Source organism: Odontesthes bonariensis, chromosome 11 (assembly GCF_027942865.1).
Source record: "Odontesthes bonariensis isolate fOdoBon6 chromosome 11, fOdoBon6.hap1, whole genome shotgun sequence".
NCBI classification, from domain to species: Eukaryota; Metazoa; Chordata; class Actinopteri; order Atheriniformes; family Atherinopsidae; genus Odontesthes; species Odontesthes bonariensis.
This window is the reverse complement of record NC_134516.1, coordinates 36,285,640-36,307,404: the sequence shown is the minus strand read 5'-3', so window position 1 is coordinate 36,307,404 and position 21,765 is coordinate 36,285,640. Positions and strand designations below refer to the sequence as shown.

Below are 21,765 nucleotides of genomic sequence, written 5' to 3'. Positions count from 1 at the left end.
AAAAAACCTAGTTGGGCAAGGCTATGGTGGTGCTTCAACTATGAGTGGGAAGCATGCTGGTGTCCAAGACAGAATAAGAGAAGTAGCCAGGCATGCATTCTACGTTCATTGCAGTGCCCACTGCTTAAACCTAGTGATTGTAGACAGTATGAAATCTGTTCCTGATGCAAGAAATTTCTTTTCATTGTTAGAGTGACTGTATATATTTATGTCAGGATCTTATGTCCATCCTAAATGGTTGGATGTGCAGAGAGAGATGTATGATGGTCAAGTAAGGGAACTCTCCCGTCTCAGCGAGACTCGATGGGCCAGCAGACATACAGGTTGTCGCAATGTCATGGATAGGTTGCCTGCTATAATGCAAGTACTGGAAGATATTTCAGAGGAGGACAATGACCTTACTAAAGCTGTAGAGTTAATTGCGACCCTCAGACAGACTCTGGAAGACTATCGCAGTGAGACATACTTTGATGAGCTGTGGAGAGAGGTACTAGCCACCTGTGAAAATTCAAATTCATTTCAAGGACTCGCACCTATAAAAGGGCAAGGCAAATAACAAAAACACTTCAAGGTAGTGTTATCATGTCAACATTAGGACAACACACAGAATCGGACAGTAAGAGGTCTTTTATCACCAAGGTATTTTATCCCATCGTTGATTGTATGGTTGGTGAAATGAGAAGACGATTCTCTAGCGTAAACTGTGACATCATGCAGGGTGCCCAGGCCCTAAATCCATCTAGCAGCAGCTTTTTAAACGAGGAGGCAGTTTTTCTATTTGCAAATGCATATGGGGCAAATGTAGAGGATCTGAAACATGAACTGCACCAGACTAGAAGGTTGTTAGATCGACAAGCAACACATGGAAAAGGTCCCCACAGTTTAAAAGATTTTGTTAATTTTTTGGAACCTTACAAAGAGTTTTTTTTTCTCGATGTTCCGGTTATGCAAAATAGCTGTGGTATTGCCTGTCACCAGTGCAGCATGTGAGAGGAGTTTTTCAGCTCTTAAACTCATCAAAAATCTCCTGCGTTCAACTATGACAGAGAACAGACTCACATGTTTAGCAATTCTCAGTATTGAGTCTAAACGTGCAAAAAAATTTAGATTTGGACGAGTTTGTGAAGAGATTTGCTGCACAGCAATCGCCGCATTCAGCTTTTGTAAATTTGATACAGTATGTTTTGTTATTGTTAATAGGGGAAAAATAAAGAAATTATTCTCACAAACCCGCCCTCACCATACACGGTGTTGACGGTGCACCGCTTCTCCCCCCCCCCTCCCCCCCCCGAGCCGCCGGATGGTGGACCAGAAACTCCTCCCAAGCCCGAGTTTTTGTCTCAGCAACCGCCGAGGCTGCGTTCCGCTTGGCCACCAGGGGGTGACCAGTTGACAGCTACGCCCCTCTCTTCACCCGAGTGTCCAGGACATACGGCCGCAAGTCCGACGATACGACCACAAAGTCGATCATCGAGCTGCGGCCAAGGGTGTCCTGGTGCCAAGTGCACATATGGACACCCTTATGCCTGAACATGGTGTTCGTTATGGACAGTCCATGACGAGCACAGAAGTCCAACAACAAAACACCACTCTGATTCAGATCGGGTGGGCCGTTCCTCCCAATCACGTCCCTCCAGGTGTCACTGTCATTGCCCACGTGAGCATTGAAGTCCCCCAGCAGGACGAGGGAGTCTCCTGGAGGAGCACTCTCTAGTGCCTCCTACAGGGACTCCAAAAAAGGGTGGGTACTCTGAACTGCTGTTCGGTGCATAAGCACAAACAACAGTCAGGACCCGTCCCCCCACCCTAAGGCGGAGGGAGGCTACCCTCTCGTCTACCGGGGTAAACCCCAATGTACAGGCGCACAGCCGGGGGGCAATAAGTATGCCCACACCTGCTCTACGCCTCTCACCACGGGCAACTCCAGAGTGGAAGAGAGTCCAACCCCTCTCGAGGAGGCTGGTTCCGGAGCCCAAGCCATGCGTCGAGGTGAGTCCGACTATATCTAGCCGGAACCGCTCAGCCTCGCACACCAGCTCAGGCTCCTGCCCCAGCAGGGAGGTGACGTTCCACGTCCCAAGAGCCAGCTTCAGTAGCTGAGGATAAGACCGCCAAGGTCTCTGCCTTCGGTTGCGGCCCAGCTCACACTGCACCCGGCCCCCATGGCCCCTCCCACGGGTGGTGAGCCCGTCAGAAGGGGGACCCGTGTAATTTCTTCGGGCTGTGCTCGACCGAGCCCCACGGGCACAGACCCGGCCACCAGGCGCTCGCCGGCGGGCCCCACCCCTGGGCCTGGCTCCAGGGGGAGGCCCCGGTGACCCGCGTCCGGGCAAGGGCACACGGTGTCCAACATTGTTCATCATCATAGGGGTTTTATGAGCTGTTCTTTGTGTGGTCCCTCATCTAGGATCTGTTTGCCATGGGTGACCCTACCAGGGTCCCCAGACAACATAGCTCCCAGACTCATTGGGGCACGCAAACCCCCCCACCACGGTAAGGTGACAGCTTAAATAATTGCGGAAGGACTGACGAGGAAAAACCAGGGACAGGAGGCGAGGAATGCAGACTAGGATTTCAGATCAGGGGACAAGACAAGACAAGACCAAAGTGTAAGACGGGTATAAGACGAGGATCCGGCGAGGAGTGGTTGAACTAGAAAGACATATATAGTGGGGAGGTGATTGCTGGAGTAGGAACTGGTGGCTGATTGATAACGGGTTGCAGGTGAGAGTGAAGGTGAAACAAAGAGTGATCTAAATACAGAAAACACTAAGTACTAAATAAAAACACCAATAACTCGGTCCAAAAAACACAACTAAAAACCCAGATCCTGACACCCTATACTTATAGGGAATGGACCCACAGTTATTCCTGTCTAACTTAAAACAAAGAAACAAAAAACAAACAATTATCAACCTACAAATAAACTATGTGAATAACCCCCCAGAATATAAAGTAAACTAAGAATAAATTTTAACAAAATTCAAAGTAATGAAGATATGGAATAAATAGCTCCAACACTAAAATGGGGTCGTCCATCTTACCATCTAGTGTTGGGACTTTTCCTGTGAAAAACGTTGCTGGTCTGAGGTTTAATAAGGTCTGGATACAAAATGTTGGAGATAAATGTGTCCCACGGCCACTCCTGGCTATCAGCTGTGAGAGCACGGGCCTGAGGAACATGTCGGGGAACTATCTTTCCCGCCGCTTTGCTTCCCTCTCCACTCAAAGCAGAATTAACGTTGAAAAGGTTTGCAGCCGGGATAAAAGAGGAAGGATGATTAACGGAGCAGGGAAAGACGTTTCTTTTGTGAGAGGAAAACACATGGCGCCCTTACAGATTTTATTATAGGTAATAAGAAAGACGTTGCTGCAGTTCTGAGGCTCAATGACGGGCCCTTTTAAAAACGTTTATCTGATCCCTCAGCTGGAAACGAGTCAGAGAAAAAAATGCCGTGCTCCACATCACTTGTTCAATGCTGGACTTTAAGAAAACTGCATGCAAACAGGCATCAGTGAGAATGTTGGTGACAGATGTCGCATGACTCCACTCGAGTCGCACAAACAAAGACTTGAGACTTGACTTGTTATTGGTCCTCAAAGACTTGAGACTTGACTTGGACTTGGAAAAAATGACTTGTGAATGGATTATGATTGTATTGAATTAGACTGTGTCTTTGAAGTGCCTTGAGGTGAGATTTGTTGTAATTTGGCACTACATGAATAAAATTGAATTAAATTCAATGAATACAGATCTGGGCTGTCCAGGAGGGAGAGGGGGAGGAATAAACTTACCAAAATGGAACAAATAAAGAAACTAACAAACAAAACAAACCTGAAAAGCATACAAAATTGAAACTTAATCAATGTACTCGAGGCAAATGCTGGAGGAGCGGAAACGTCAGTGGTGTTTCAAACTGTCGTCCTGATTACGGCGCTCCCCGTAGGAATGGATGGATCTCTGCTTGGCTTGCACATAAACACACAACTATGTGAAAATGAGGCACAAAGGTTTATGTGCATGGTTCCAGATTTTGCTGTGAGGCATGATAGAAAACAACAAAATAAAAGTCTTCCCCCAGCAGAGGCCGGGCACCCTGAGCCGTTTAAAGGAAATAAAGGTGTCGGCCTTTAGTTGGCTCCCCGGCTCACGGTGTTGGTCTCCCGTTTGTTGATATGGCAACGGGATGTTAACCCATTTAACATGACTTTTTACATATCTGCACATACATGCACAGTATGCATGCATGTATATGTATGTATATATCCACTTCACCATGAATTTATCCAATTACTGTGAGCTGTGTCGTTGTAATTTTACAAAGACATCGTGTAGAACTCCTAGATCAGGGGTGGCCAATCACATGCAGCTCTTTGTCTGGTTTCTCTTACGTTCATATCAAAATTTGTGGGTTTTTTTGTTTGTTTTTTAATTCGTTCAATTCGGCAGCGGTCTCCAACCTTTTTTGCTCCATGGACCGGTTTAATGTCAGACAATATTTTCACGGACCGGCATTGCAGGTGTGGCGGATAATTACAAAATAAAATGATACGACCAACACAGACACTGTGTTTTTTTTTTAAATATATATATATTGGGCTTTTTTTGTGCCTTTAATGGATAGGAAAGTCAGAGAGACAGGAAGCAGGGGTCAGAGAGAGGGGGAACAACACGAAGCACAGGACCATCTGACGTGGGACTCGAACCGGGGCCAGCTGCAGCGAGGACTATAGCCTCTGTATATGGGGCGCCTGCTCAACCCACTACGCCATGGACCACCTGTTTTATTATTTATTTTATTATTGTAAAAGTCTGTTGCTCACAGGCTTTTATTTTGTAAAAGTCTGTTGCTGTCTGCTGTGGAACCGGAAAAGAAAGTAATCGGCGGATCCACCAAACACAGAGAAGGATACGGAACTTTTACTCGGCCATTTTCATTTTAAAGTTCTTCCAGACGGCGGAGTCGACAGAACCAAAGTCATCTGTAAACACTGCCAAGTTGAATTGTCTTCTCAGCGTAGTAGTTCCAGTCTAAAATATCACTTAAAGGCAAAACACACAACTGATAGCAGCAAGTCATTCAAGGAAACAGACAGTGGAGCGAGGCTTCTACATAAAAACTACAGAAAGATGCTGATGTTAAAAGTGTGTTTGCACAACAAATGTTATGGCACTTTCATTCATATGGCAGCACATTTAAAATAAAACTAAATGCTAAAAGCTATACACTACTTTTGGATTCATTTTTGGATTCTGCGTACAAATGCGATTAATCGCGATTAATCAGGGAAATCATGTGATTAATTAGATTAAACATTTTAATCGTTGCCCAGCCCTAATAATAATAAACTTGAATCCACTGTGTACTTGTATGTAACTTTATTAGCAGCGTCCTCCTGACACAACATCCTCTAGTCGCTATGGTAATGCTTAAACATGCCTTCAAAACGCAGCTTTCTTTTTCTTAGCGGTCACAGCCTCTTCTTCTGTCTCCTCCCTGGGAAGAAGCTCTCCAAACACGTCTGTTTTTGACTCATTTTGCTCGGTTCATGGGTTTAGTAGCAGTGCTGATGCGTCACGTGACGGATGTAACTGAGAGAATTCGGTCATTTTTCAAAATAATGTGGCTCTTTGTGGTAACACGGTAAAAAATGCGGCTCTTCGTCTCTGCCCTGTCCTAGATATTAGATATTAGAGAACAGATAAACCACCTGCCACTGTGGTACTTCTTTTTTATCCTTTCGCAGCCTCATTGGTTATTGTCACAGAAAGAATCCCATGAACTACCCAGGCTTTATGTGACAAAGTGATGCCAATCTAACCACAACCCAACAGGCTGGGACGAAGCCTCATGTCAGGGTTGGGGACACCGGTGGTGGAACTAATCTACTGTGCCTTATATGCAGGGGCGCTGCTAGGGATTTTGGGCCCCATGAAAATAATTTTTACTGGGCCCAGTACATGGGGGCCATTTTTCAAGATGGCTGCCATTGCTACCAAATGGTTACTGTAAAAAACATTTACTTTGGTATAAAAACATGAAATTTGGCTGAAATACTGTCTGAGGGCCACTGTTTAGGGAAAAAGGCCCTGGCCACCCAAAAATTCAAAATTACGGCCATTTTTCAAGATGGCCGCCATTGCTACTAAATGGTTAGAGTAAAAAGCATTGACTTTGGTATAAGAACATGATATTTGGCTGATATACTGTCTGAGGGCCACTTTTTTGGAAAAAGGCCCTGGCCACCCAAAAATTCAATATGGCGGTGATTTTTAAAGATGGCCGCCATTGCTACTAAATGGTTAGAGCAAAAGCCATTAAGTTTGGTATAGGAACATGAAATGTGGCTGAAATACTGTCTGAGGCCCACTGTTTTGGAAAAAGGCCCTGGCCACCCAAAAATCCAATATGGCAGCCATTTTTCAAGATGGCTGCCATTGCTAATGCCATTTTTAAACTATATACAGTATATATATATACATACAATAAATCATGGTTCAGAATCACATATTCTCTATTCACATTTGCAGCTGCAAAGTTCTGTGCAACTAAAACCCAATTTAAAACATGTGCATCTTCCCCGGCACTCTGTTTTGCAGCCACACTTGGCTAGTTGTTCACAACTTTGTGCAATTGGTGCATTTGCAGTCTAGAAGACTTCCCATTGTTCACCAAGTTTTTTCCATACCCAGTCAGCAGGACTCTCTGCTTCTGGCTGACAGTTGGTTGCTTGACCCCATATGCAACCTGCTTGATATGCAGCACGTTTACTGTGTTGAAGCAGAGATGCTCTTGTAGGAGGAATGGCTTCATATGGCCTCTGCTTTCGGGCAAACATATCAAGTCTGGCCTCATCGACACTTACAGCTGTGCTTGATCTATCATACATCAAGACGACAAACCTTTGAAGGATCTCCAAGTCGCCATCTGTGAAAACAATAGGGTATTGACTTAATTTCTTGAACGTGAAAGAGGCCTCTGGGAAAATGTCCCAGGTTTGCCAGGCAGTCTTTTTGCCTTTGTTGCGAAAGGCTGAAACAGTATCACAACCTGTGAAGGCATGAAAGAATAGAATGCCTTCGGTCTTATCCGGCCCAATGGCAAGGTACAGGTCATGAATACCGATCCACCGCAGGCTCACACCATGCCCGAATGCAACCCACAACTGCTGGAGACCAAGATCCTGGAGGAATGGGAATATGTTCAATGCGACAACAAGAATATCAGTGTCACTGGCTTTGATCAGTATTGATTTGCTACCCTCATCTGTAGCAAATTTGGCATGCACAAAGATGCGGCTGTCAGCTTCCACATGGGAACACTTGTCTAGATAATCAAGACAGATTTCCGAAGTACTCAAGACATTGGGCCCCGTGGTGACAACTATGTTCGGACTGTATACATCAAACACAATGTGTGTGCTCTTGAATTTCATGGCATAAGCATTTATGCAGGGTAGAATATCCAGTGCTGCATAGTCCTCAAATGTCTTCGATCTGGTTGGTGGCAATGTATGGACCAAAGCTGCACCATCTATTATGATGACTTCAGCTTCTGGTTCTTGGTCTGGAAGTGTTATATAGGTTTCAAGAATGGAGGCAAACTGTGATTTCTGACAGGAATAAAGTTTCCCACCATCACTTAATGCAGCTGGGTAGGGATGGTTCTCGTGTTTGAAAAACTCCTGCAGGTCACATTCTCTGCTCTGACATGAGATGAATAGTTTGGAGAATAGTTGGCAATCCTCCTTCACCAATCTCTGCCTTGATGGCTTGAAAAATGGTGGCGGCCATCTTGAAAAATCATCTTTGTTTTTGAGGGAGAAGGACCATTCTCCATTTTAACATTCATTCAAGAGTACCATATCAGTATTCATTCAAATTGTAATGCCTACAGTACAGATTGACATAATGAGTATGATAGAAACAGCGGCCATCTTGAAAAATGGCCGCCATATTGAATTTTTGCGTGGCCAGCGCTTTTTTTCCAAAAAGTGACCCTTAGAGAGTATCTGTGCCAAATTTAATGCGTTTATACCAAAGTGAACGATTCTCCTGAAAAAGGCCTTTAATCTGCTCTACTAAATAACTTCCTTTGGAAATACCCACTGACGAACAGGCAGTGACTGTGGAGCCTTTTAAACTCTAAGAAGTGACTGTATTTGGTCTGATGACCACAGTGTTTGTGGCACTGAAAATTGAATATCAGCCCAGTCAAGTAAGAAAACAGCAGTCATTTTAGTGTTCATGTGATATTCCTGTAACAGCCAGAATGTCCTTTTCACTGCTCAGAGCTCCAAATAAGCCCATTTAATGAGCCCTGTTACATTAGATATGGCACATAGGAGGCAGACATGTAAGAACCGAACCCTCAGGATTTCTAATGTAATAACTGACATTTATTGAGGGACAATATTGACTTAGCTGGCACACACACAGTCTTAAAAACTTCAGGGTTTCATGAAACAACAGGACATATCTGAAAGAGATGGCTGTTAAATGTCATTTCCTGTCAGCAACCCCCACCCAAAAAAAAGGGGAGGTAGGCCGAAAAACAATCAGCTGGATTTTAACTTTCCAAAGTGTTAGATTAGTTTCCTTCAAGGAGTGAGAATGAGGTCAAATACAGAGCCTGACACACTGTGATTTTATCCCTGATATGTGCCTCAGTCGTATGCCGGCAGGCCGAAGAGCTGAGGCTGGAACTCCTCCATGCTCCTGAGTCGCAGTGTTGCCTCCTGGGTAAGGCGGGGGTCCAGGTTGTCGTCAGGAATCATCACCACCTGCATCCCTGCAGCCAGGGCCGCCTTCACGCCATTGGGAGCATCTTCAAACACCAAGCACTGAGCAAAGAAAAGGAGAGGCATAAACATAGATATTATCCTGCAAGTTTGTTAGGTTAACAGATTTTCACTCCAAAAAAAACCAAACAAGAGAAGAGGGCGGGACCTTACCCAGCAACTTAAATTCATTGGAGTAACGGAGTTCCCTTAACCAATCATAATGTTTAGAAATGACGTTGGTTATGCGCCGAGGTTCATGCTTACTCTCGCGAGGCTCTAGCTCGCGAATCACGCTTCCCACATCCGCTTTCATTATACCGGTACCATTTGATAAATCAAACTTTTCCCAAAGCCAGTTGGAAGGAGAGCTACGACATCCTTGCCACTAACAAAATTGACGAGGCATTCCTCTTGCTCTCGTTTTAATTGTGTAATGATCTCCAGAGTTGAGACAACTTCATGGATAGCTTCTAGCGTTCTTCCGTCGCCATGTTTATTTCCGCTGCGGTTGAACTACAATTATATGGACTACAATGGACTCCGCGCGTGAGTTCTGCGTCACAACTCGCAAATGTTTGCTGATTGGCAAAACACTGAGCGAACCGAGGTAGGGGGATTTGGCCAGACTATGTGCGGAGCCAAAATCTTTGGGCGGAAGTACGTAGGATGGCGTCGCCAGGCTAAACAACAAGCAGGGGTGAGTAGAACATCATGTTCTAGAATGCGCTGCTGAGGGTGGCAGCACGTTGGAGTAGCTCTGTACCTCACATTGAGATTTATTCTTTTTTCTAAATTTCATTCCTGTTTTTTCTTGGAAGAAATTGCATTTTTTGGACAACTGTTCCTTCCTGCCTTGGATGCTGTGCAGCTGGATTGATTTTTCCCAATACGTTTGTATATTTTGCTCTTTTGTTATGATGCATAACCATAGCAACAAGGTGGTTTACAACAGGGAGCAGCTGATTAACATTGGAAAAGCAGAAATAATTCGACAATTGAAGCCAAAAATCCCACTGGAATTGAAAAGGAGGCGTCATGGATGCAGAGCAGGAGCAAAGAGGAGAGAAAGAAAGAAGAAGTTCAAACCATCTCTGCCATCCGTCATCATGGGCAATGTAAGATCGTTAGCTAACAAGTTGGATGAACTTCTAGCCTTGACAAGGACTCAGCAAGAATATCGGGAATGTAGCATTATGTGTTTTACTGAGACATGGCTGCAGGATCATATCCCCGACTCCAGCGTCTCTCTGCCGGGCTTCCTGACTGTACGAGCAGATCGAGATTTAAATAGTAGCAGGAAAAGGAAAGGGGGTGGATTGGCAGTGCTTGTCAACAACAGATGGTGTCACCCAGGACATGTTACTGTTAAGAGTCGTCTCTGCAGTCCTGACATTGAACTATTGGCAGTAAGTTTTCGTCCATATTATTTGCCAAGAGAGTTCACCAGTGTTGTTTTGGTGGCTGTTTACATTCCACCCTCAGCTGTTGCCGACACTGCATGTGATGTCATCAGTTCCGTTGTTGCTCAGATACAGACACAACACCCCAATTCTTTTGTGGCAATATCTGGTGATTTTAATCATGCCTCACTCTCTGCTACACTGCCAACTTTTCAACAGTTTGTCAGCTGCTCTACCAGAGAAAACAAGACATTGGATTTGTTTTACACAAATGTCAAGGATTCATACATTTCCAAATCAAGACCTCCCCTGGGTAAATCAGATCACAACCTTGTTTTTCTCTGTTCAGCATATAAACCCCTTGTCCAGAGACTACCTGTCACAAAAAGGACTGTTAGAAAGTGGTCACAAGAAGCTGAAGAAGCCTTACAGGGTTGTTTTGATGCAACCGATTGGATTTCTCTTTGTAAGCCACATGGAGAGGACATTAATGCCATGACTGAGTGTGTGACTGACTATATAAACTTCTGTGTGGACAACACCATCCCCACCAGAACAGTGAGATGCTTCCCTAATAACAAACCCTGGATCACCAGTGAGCTAAAGGAACTATTGAACAAGAGAAAAAGAGCCTTTAGGGAGCGAGACAGGGAGTTACTGAGGAGTATACAGAAGCAGCTCAAAGTCAAGATCAGAGAGAGCAAGGAGGTGTATAGAAAGAAGCTTGAGAGTAAACTGCAGAGGAACAATATCAGAGATGTGTGGTCAGGAATGAAGAAGATCACAGGCCTCAAACAGAGGGAGGATCGGATGGATGGAAGTCTGGACAGAGCAAATGAGCTGAACACATTCTTCAACAGGTTCAGTTCAGGAACAAGCTCACCATCCTCCCCTCCTGTTCCCAGCCAAAGAGATATCCCACCCTCCTCTGACCCACAGCTTTCCTGTAACATCTCCACCTCCACCTCAGTCATGGATTCTTCTGCTTCCACTAGTTTGTCTTCAACCCAATCAGGAGATGCTGCTGTCCCCTTTGCCTCCCCCTCCCACTTTTCTGTTTCTAGAAGTCAGGTGAAGAGGCAGTTGGAGAGACTGAACCAGAACAAGGCTGCAGGTCCAGATGGTGTCAGCCCCCGAGTCCTGAAGGCCTGTGCAGAGCAGCTCTGTGGGATTCTGCAACACCTTTTCAACCTTAGCTTGACCCAAGAGAAGGTACCACTGTTGTGGAAGACATCCTGTCTGGGTCCGGTACCAAAGAAAACTCGTCCTTCAGACATCAATGACTACAGACCTGTTGCCCTGACATCCCACATCATGAAGGTCCTGGAGAGACTCCTGTTGACCCACCTGTGTAAGCAAACCAGCACATATCAGGACCCCCTGCAGTTTGCTTATCGCCATGGAGTTGGAGTTGAAGATGCTATCATACACCTGCTTCAACAAACCCACTGTCATCTGGACAAAGCAGGCAGCACTGTGAGGATCATGTTCTTTGATTTCTCCAGTGCATTTAACACAATCCAGCCTGATCTGCTTCGTCTGAAACTCCAGAAGACTCAGGTGGAGGCCTCAACAATCACCTGGATTAATGACTACCTGACAAACAGACCACAGTTTGTCAGACTGAAGAATTGTGTGTCTAACCAGGTGATCAGCAGCACAGGAGCACCACAGGGGACTGTACTCTCACCATTCCTTTTCACTCTGTACACTTCAGACTTCCAGTACAAGTCAGACTCCTGTCATCTACAGAAATATTCAGATGACTCTGCAGTAGTCGGGTGTATCAGAGATGGACAAGAAGCTGAGTACAGAGAGCTGGTGGACCGCTTTGTGGCATGATGTGGGAACAATCATCTCATCTTGAATGTTAACAAAACAAAGGAGATGATTGTAGATTTCAGGAGAAACAGGGTCAGATCAAACCCTGTTTCCATCATGGGAGAAGAAGTGGAGGTGGTTGAGGAATATAAATACCTTGGTGTTCATGTGGACAACAGACTGGACTGGAGACACAACAGTGAAGCCATCTACAAGAAAGGACAGAGCAGACTACTTCTTGAGGAAGCTAAGGTCCTTCAAGGTTTGCAACAAGATGTTGCAGATCTTCTACAAGTCTCTTGTTGAGAGCGTCATTTCCTCTTGCGTCATCTGTTGGGGCAGCAGCATCAGAACCAGGGACCTAAAAAGACTCAACAACCTGATAAGGAAGGCTGGTTCTGTTCTGGGGAAGACTGTGGAACCTCTGGAGACAATAATGCAAAGAAGGATTTTGCATAAAATCAAGAGAATTATGGACAACCCTGAACATCCTCTCCATGAGAAAACCGAGTCTCTTCAGTCAAAGGCTTCTTCAGTTTGGATGCAAAACGGACCGCTACAGGAAATCATTCCTGCCCACAGCCATCAGCATCTATAATAACTCCTTGATTTAATTGAGCTACATCAACATTTAATTTCCCTCTGGGATAAATAAAGTATTTTTGAATTGAATTTGAATTTGAATTGAATTTGAATGTTATAATGTGAAATCAAGGGCCCAATGTAAAAAAAACGGTCTTGTCCTTTAATCTCCAATTTCAAGAATACTATGCCCTGCAGACACACTCCAACGGCTTTGTTTATGCTCTTAGTCACTGCATTAGAGATGTTCTTTCATTCTCAAACTGATCCCAAGCCGATCAAGAGTCTGGACGCAACAAAAGCCAAAGTGGCATGTCGTGCAGGCTAAAATCATGATAATGTTTAGTTCTGGTTGAAAGCGAGCAAGAACAGAGATGAGACATTAAAACAAACAGCAGACCACCACCACCAAACAGTAGACCACCAACAAACAACAGATCACCACCATCAAACAGCAGATCATCACCAACAAATAGCAGACCACCACCACCAAACAGCAGACCACCACCAACAAACAGAAGATCACCACCACCAAACAGCAGTTCACCACCACCAAACAGCAGATCACCACCACCAAACAGCAGACCACCACCATCAAACAGCAGATCACCACCAACAAACAGCAGATCACCACCACCAAACAGCAGATCACCACCACCAAACAGCAGATTCCAACCAACAAACAGCAGACCACCACCATCAAACAGCAGACCACCACCACCAAACAGCAGATCACCACCAACAAACAGCAGACCACCACCATCAAACAGCAGATCACCACCATCAAACAGCAGATCACCACCAACAAACAGCAGATCACCACCACCAAACAGCAGACCACCACCAAACTGATGAGTTCATCTCCAGTTTTTCCAGTACATTGACCAGATTTACTGGTTCATCCTATAAATTGTCAAAATGTACATTGTTAACAACAAAACCGAGTTATCTCGGGGTCTTAATCCGATTGCGAGTAACCCAAACCGATCCAATTTCTTGTCAGATGGTGTCTACATGAATTTAAGAACTCAGTCTGATTTAAATTTAGCCAATAATCCGATCCTTTCAGTGCCATGTAATCCCACTGACTGATTCTGGGAACTATGTTGTCCAGGGTTTTAAGCCCCTTGTAGGGGCACCCAAGGCAAACAAATCCTAGATGAGGGACCAGACGAAGAACAGCTCTTAAGACCCCCTATGAAGAAAAAGACACTTGGAACAAGTTGAGCCTTGCCCGGACGTGTGGAGCCAGGCCTGGGGGTGGGGTCCGGCAGCGAGCGCCTGGTGGCCGGGCCTATACCCATGGGTACCCGGTCGGCCGAAGCTGGCTCTTGGGATGTGGAACGTCACCTCTCTGTTGGGGAAGGAGCCTGAACCGGTGCGCGAGGCTGAGTGGTTCTGGCTAGATATAGTCGGACTAACCTCAATGCACAGCCCGGTGGACGAGAGGGTAGCCTCCCTCCGGCTTCGGGTGGGGGGACGGGTCCTGACTGTTATTTGTGCTTATGCACACAAACAGCAGTTCAGAGTACCGACCGTTTTTAGGAGTCCCTGGAGGAGGCACTGGAGAGTGCTCCTGCAGGAGACTCCCTCGTCCTGCTGGGGCTCTTCAATGCTCACGTAGGCAATGACAGTGAGACCTGGAAGGGCGTGATTGGGAGGAACGGCCCCCCGATCGGAATCAGAATGGTGTTCTGCTGTTGGACTTCTGTTCTCGTCATGGACTGTCCTTAATGAACACCATATTCAGGCATAAGGGTGTTCACGTGCACTTGGCACCAGGACACCGTAGGTCGCAGCTCTGTGATCGACTTTTTGGTTGTATCGTCGGACTTGCGGCCATATGTCCTGGACACTCGGGTGAAAAGAGAGGTGGGGGATCAACTGATCACTACCTGGTGGGGAGTTGGCGCCACTAGGTGAGTTGGTGGGCAGGCCCAAACGTATTGGGATTTTCTGCTGGGAACGTCTGGTGGAGGGAGCTTTAACTCCCACCTCCGGCAGAGCTTCAGCCACGTCCCGGTAGAGGTGGGGGACATTGAGTCCGAATTGAGTCCAGGTTATATTTTTCCTCCAGCTTTTCAAATAAACGTTTGAGATCTTCTTTGCTGGCGAATGGAAACTACGTTGCTGTAAGTGATGCACAGTCGAGTTTGAACTATCCAAAGTCATTTTTAATCTTCAACAGATGATCTTCAGACTAAGTCTCCCGAACGTGAGCACATGGATTTCAAATCAAAACCGAGATCTAATCTCAGCAACCTTTTTCTGCACTGACACTGAGATTAGGGTATAATTCTTTTTACACCATCAGATCAGGTTGCCATGGTGACAGCACTCTCTCAGTCTCTCTCCTGGACTGCTTTCCTCTCCCGACTGATGCAGCTAAATTTAAATACTTTGCTAAGATATCCTTAGGGTTTAGTTAAAAAAAACAACAGTGAGACTTTTACTTTCATGCCCCCACAGTGTTTGTATCATCTCCTGACATTCATGTCATGCATTTCACAGACAAATCACATACATATGACTCATGGGAATACACATAATACATGTTGTGACTGACTGACTTCTGTGTGTGCATGAAACAGTTGTAATAAATCCAGATGGTCCTGCAGCTTAGACACACTTTTTGATGTAAAACCAACGGACACGCTCCCATATTTATGGGCGTTATAATATACGTTATAACGCACTCCAGTGTGATATGAGGCCAAATTCATTTAGTGTGTCCTACATGTAGCGGCAAGTAAATAAACGACAGTGACATATTGCCCATCGTATTTTTTAAATGATCCTGGAGCCTCGGGTGGCATGAGGAAGGAACGTGTAACATTCCTACAGTTGGTCAGAACCTCAGGCTTTGTCTCCTCAAAGCTAATTCTAAAGAAAGCTACACAACAGGAAACACTTGACATCAAATGTTAGTTATGAACTCAAACCATATTACCAGCTACAATGGTATCAAATCAGGCAGCCACAAGTATGAAGAAAGAAAAGGTAAAATGCTGTCATACCAGATCACCGGCCCACATTTCATAAGTGACAAATCCCATGTTGGAAGAAATACAATAATAACACTTTGGCCTTGTATTTGAACTAATTCCCAGCAGATCTAATTAAACTAGGGCTGGGCAACGATTAAAATGTTTAATCTAATTAATCACATGATTTCCCTAATTAATCACGATTAATCGCATTTGTACGCAAAATCCAAAAATGAATTCAAAAGTAGTGTATAGCTTTTAGCATTTAGCTTTATTTTAAATGTGCTCCCTGCCCGATGCGCTGAACGTGTTCTACAGTCGTTTTGATGCAGAGAATGACGTGGTGGCAAGGAAGAACACCCCCCCTCCTGGCGAACAAGTGCTATGCCTGACCACAGCTGAAGTGAGAAAGACTCTGCAAAGAGTCAACCCATGTAAGGCTGCTGGCCCAGACAACATTCCCGGGAGTGTGCTCAGGGGATGTGCAGACCAACTGGCAGATGTCTTCACGGACATCTTCAACATCTCCCTGAGCAGTGCCATCGTCCCATTGTGCTTCAAAACCACCACCATCGTCCCTGTGCCCAAGAAGTCGCCTGTGTCATGCCTCAATGACCACCGCCCCATCGCACTCACCCCTACCATCATGAAGTGCTTTGAGAGGCTGATCCTGAAGCACATCAAGAACCATCTGCCTCCCACCCTAGACCCCCTGCAGTTCGCATACCGAGCCAACCGCTCCACCGACGACGCCATCAACACCACCCTCCACCTAGCACTCACCCACCTGGACAAAAAAGACACTTGTGTCAGAATGCTGTTCATAGACTTCAGTTCAGCATTCAACACTATCATCCCACAGCACCTGACTAGGAAGCTGAGCTTGCTTGGCCTGAACACTACCCTCTGCAACTGGATCCTGGACTTTCTTACGGGGAGACCCCAGTCAGTCCGGATCGTAAATAACACCTCCAGCACCACCACACTGAGCACAGGGGCACCTCAAGGCTGCGTGCTCAGTCCACTACTGTTCACACTCCTAACCCACGACTGCACAGCACTACACGACTCGAACCACATAATCAAGTTCGCTGACGATACGACCGTGGTGGGTCTCATCGAAAAGAACGACGAGTCATCATACAGGGAGGAGGTGGAAAAGCTGATCACCTGGTGCAAAGCCAACAACCTGTCTCTTAATGTGGACAAAACTAAAGAGATGGTTGTTGACTTCCGCAGAGCACAGAGGGACCACGAGCCTCTGCACATCGAAGGCTCCCCGGTGGAGATTGTGGAGAACACCAAATTCCTTGGTGTCCATCTGGCGGAGAACTTCACCTGGTCCCTCAACACCGGCTCCACCGTAAAGAAGGCTCAGCAGCGTCTCCACTTCCTGAGAAGGCTGAAGAGAGCCCACCTCCCTCCCACCATTCTCACCACCTTCTACAGAGGGACCATAGAGAGCCTCCTGGGTAGCTGCATCACCGCCTGGTTCGGTAACTGCACCCAACTGGACCGCAAAAACCTTCAGCGTGTGGTGATGACGGCTGAAAAGATCATTGGAGCCACTCTCCCCTCTGTCTCAGACATCTACACCACACGCTGCATCCGCAAGGCAACCAGAATTCTTAAAGACCCCACCCACCCCTCTCATAAGCCGCTTTCGGACTGTAGGAATCTTTGGCAGTTCTAATAACCTTTTAATCCGCGGGGCCGTTTTCTCCCGTGTTCGGACATACAGGAACTCGGGGCTTTCTCCCTTAGTTCCTATAACTATTTAGCTCCTTTTCCGAGGTCGGGTCTTTTCATAGTTCTTATAGAACTAATCTAACGGAGGTGTGTGGTGGTCGGTAGCTACGCCCCATGTCATGTTATCACGGCTGAAATGTTTCCTCATACACAGACACAACCGGCGGGTGTTTAATAAGTTAAACTTACACTGGTCTCATTTGTCTGCAGCGCTCTGCTCTCCTGTCTTCCTTCATGAAATGAAAAAGTATCGTCTCCTGACTCTCTCTGTGAGCTTTTCCAGCCTCAATATTAGACGCCTGATGTGATTGTCCATGATTAATATCACCATCATGCAGACCATAAACACGGTGGCCTCCCGCTCTCCATATTAGCTTCTTAGTGGTGTTTTTTCTACTCTCCTTACTTTTACCGTTTTGTTTTGTGTTTGAATGTAGCGCTAAACGGCTAACGGCTAACACGTCACTGAAGCAGACGGCTGCGCGCGGCGCATCGGTCCCTATCAGGTCCCGACTCATGTGCGAATGCAGACTGAAACAGTTCCGCTGGGGAAGGATAGTTATCAGAACGAAATTCGAGGAGAGTAGTTCTGATAACTACTTTCTTAGAACGGTTTGTCCGAAAGCGGCTATAGACTTTTCTCATCCCTCCCATCTGGCAGAAGGTACCGCAGCATACGGTCTGTCACCACCAGACTACAAAACAGCTTCTTCCCCCAGGCCATACGACTCCTCAACGCTCAGAGACTGATCTGATCACCTCTGTTGTCCCAGCTGTTCTTTATTGTTGCGCTGTTCTTTGTTGTTGCTGTTTGTTGCACTGAAAACTTCTCGAGAAACGTTATTTCATTGCACTGTATACTGTGTATATGGCTGGAATGACAATAAACCCTCTTGAATCTTGAATCTTGAATATGAATGAAAGTGCCATAACATTTGTTGTGCAAACACACTTTTAACATCAGCATCTTTCTGTAGTTTTTATGTAGAAGCCTCGCTCCACTGTCTGTTTCCTTGAATGACTTGCTGCTATCAGTTGTGTGTTTTGCCTTTAAGTGATATTTTAGACTGGAACTACTACGCTGAGAAGACAATTGAACTTGACAGTGTTTACAGATGACTTTGGTTCTGTCGACTCCCGTCTGGAAGAACTTTAAAATGAAAATGGCCGAGTAAAAGTTCCGTACCCTTCTCCATGTTTGGTGGATCCGCCGATTACTTTCTTTTCCGGTTCCGCAGCAGACAGCAACAGACTTTTACTAAATAAAAGCCTGTGAGCAACAGACTTTTACATTAATAAAATGAACTAGAAAATTTCTGAAGAAATTTAGAAGGGGCCTGCCAAAGTGTGCGTATCGCTCAAACTGCAAACTGTCCCTTTAAAGAGGCAAACTGTTCCTTTAAAGAGGCGAATTGTTCCTTTAAAGCGGCGAACTGTCCCTTTAATACCCCACCAGTGAAACAGGGGCAGTTACCTGTTCCTTTGTCCACGAAGCTGGTGATGGTGTTGGCCAGGCTGCCGTTCAGCTCCCCGCTGAACAGGGGCTTTGGGGGGCTGGTTTTTGCTTATTACGTCGCCATGGTAACTCCAATCTTCAATAAAAGTAATAGCCCGCGAAAACTCATCGAGCCAGTCGTTTTGATATATATATTGTTGGGATGTGCGGGCCCTATTAATGTGGACGGAAGAATAAATCTATAAATCTATAAAGAGACACGTTTTCAACGTTAAATCCCATAAAAGAAGGAAGGTCCCGAGGCAACTCTGCTGTTAAGTCCTTTGTTTTATTTTTTCACACGCACCGACGCGTTTCGACTCACAGGAGTCTTTTTCAAGGTGTAAAGGTGAAAAACATCACAGGTGTGTTTTAAAAGGAAATCACATAAGGTCATGTGACCAGGACATAGATTGGCTGAGTTCTCGCAGAATGAGCGAGGGACGCCTTTGGACTTCAATATTCCTGCGTTTCAGATCTGTAGCACATTCACAGTGAAAGCACGGATGAGAGAAAGAAGGGCTGCAGGAGCTGCTGAGATTCTGAGAATTGGATGAATTAAAATGGGGATTTGAGGTCTTTGAGCCCCGACATCACTTTGCTCTGAGGGGCTCTGAGAGCAAATGGTCAGCCCTAGATGAAATATGAAAACATTTTATGAATCCCAACATGCGTGCCTATATTATGACAGTACATAATGGCATTGGAGCGATATTTGTAGGCGTGAGGGCGATTCAAAAATTAATCTGAGGTCAGAACTCCCACACTCTAATGAAATGGCAGTTGTGCTCTAAAAATTCAAATTTTGCAGATTTTGGCCAAAACTTTGGGTCGCTTGGAGGCATGCTGTGGGATATCCGTAGCAGGTATCGACATGGCGTCTTCACTTCTGAACACAGCACGGACGTATCTACAAACTGACATTTTAATGGCGTTTCTAGGTTAATGCATGATGACACAGTAACTGCTCAAAATTTTGTTTTTTTAATGATTTTTCCAGGTCATCCCCCTGTTTATTCCTAGGGGGGCTTTGGGGGGCTGTTTTTTGCTTATTACGTCGCCATGGTAACTCCAATCTTAAATAAAAGTACGGGTGGTCCGTGGCGTAGTGGGTTGAGCAGGCGCCCCATGTACAGAGTCTATAGTCCTCGCTGCAGCTGGCCCCGGTTCGAGTCCCGAATCGGATGGCCCTTTGCTGCATGTCGTTCCCCCTCTCTCTATCCCCTGCTTCCTGTCTCTCTGAACTTTCCTATCCATTAAAGGCACAAAAGCCCCAAAAAATTATTAAAAAAAAAAAAACTGCGTAAATGCATGATAAAATATTTATCGGCGTTAAATAACTAACGAGTTAACTCGCCCAGCCCTAATTCTAACTAATTCCAACCAGATTTAATCAAACTGAAAGAATTCTGGGTTTTCTGCATGCAAACGACATGTGTTAGCTGTACTGCTATAAGTTGGTGTCGTGCTAAACTGGAAATCCAGGTTTCAGCCTAAACACAATTTGATATTTGGCATGATTCATGGTCGAGCTGTTTTACACCTATAGACAATTAAGAGCTTGAGTTAATTGATACTGACAGATGGAGGTGGAGATGGAGGCGTTTTTAACCCTGATGATAACCTGGCAGAGATTAAAATAACCCGACAAACTCGCTTTCCAACAATAAACTCGCATGACTGCGTGTCATCTTCCCAAAGATTGTCAAAGATTGCTTCAGATTAGGTACTTCAAAGCCTGCACGTGTTTCAGGTTGATAAAAAGTCATCACAAGGATTAAATCCTTTTAATTCTTCTCTGAAACTGAAGTTTTCCATATCAACACATAAATATTAGATTCTTACTCGATGTCAACGTAATCTGAACTGACCAGGTGGAAAAAAACAAAGAAACACCCAAATTTACTGGCCAGTCCGGTGGGTTCTGAGCATGCGTTTCATTAGGAGATAACTTACCACTGAGCTGAGTTTAAACCCAAAGCAAAAGGCTCAGTCCATGGACTGCCCAGGGACTTCATCAAATATCACAATAAGCTAAATGAGTGGCTGCAAATCTCACAGCCACCCTGCGTTCCTTTGCTTTGCTTCTGATCAAAGGGTGCGCCTGCGGCAGGATTTAGCCAATCATTTGAAGTTTGTGCTGATAAAGAATCCAGCTTAAGGAACACAAACAGGGAAGACCGACAGATTTACATATTCAGTTGTACAACTCTATTTCGAAAGGAGTTGGGACACTGTGTGAAATGTAAATAAACATTATTTAATATTTAATGTACCTTGTAAAACATAGAGCGCCTATCAAGTTTGATCTGAATGAGGGCAACCGCAACAGCTAAATGAACATGTTGCAACTAATTATGTATTTGGAAACAAGTCATTACCATTATAAGGTGTAAAAAGAGCACCTTGGAGAGGCAGAGTCTCTCAAAAGTCAAAATGGGGAGAGGTTCTTCTTCAATTTCAACATGAGCTTATATTCTTTCATGAAATGGGAAAATATCTCATTTCAGCTTTTGTGAACTGAGTTTTAGAGGGAACGCATCGCCTGAGAGACTCTGCCTCTCTAAGGTGCTCATTTTATACCCAATGATATTGCTGTCTATTTTCCATTTAACCTAATTAGTTTGAGCATGTTTCTCCAGTTACGACTTACTATGTACAGTTATTTTGGGTCCATGTTTGTTCAGGTCGTTGGAATTAAATTAAAAACAAAAAAAATTGTGGTTATTTTTCTTTTCGTTATAATTGAGATACAAAACTTTTTTCATTTTTGTCATCAAAACGGGCAAAATAAGTTTGATTTTCAATTTCTGTTTGAATGATAAAATTCAAAGAGATAAAAAAAAGAAAAAAAGAGGTTTTTCTTTTGTAATTTTAACATGAATAAGACCACAGAGCCCAACATGCACAACAAAATATATGTTTTGATACCACATTTTACAATATT

The 21,765-nt window shown here is 45.0% G+C and overlaps 1 protein-coding gene across 1 annotated transcript in view; it reads right to left on the bottom strand.

The window, feature by feature from the left end:
- Positions 1-8,378: 8,378 nt before the first annotated feature.
- The window catches only part of pudp (pseudouridine 5'-phosphatase), a 56,437-nt gene continuing 43,050 nt past the window's right edge, over positions 8,379-21,765 (bottom strand). The window contains exon 4 of the mRNA XM_075478104.1: positions 8,379-8,844. Coding sequence (XP_075334219.1) covers positions 8,668-8,844 — 177 coding nt within the window. The 3' untranslated portion in view covers positions 8,379-8,667. The remainder of the gene's footprint in view (positions 8,845-21,765) is intronic.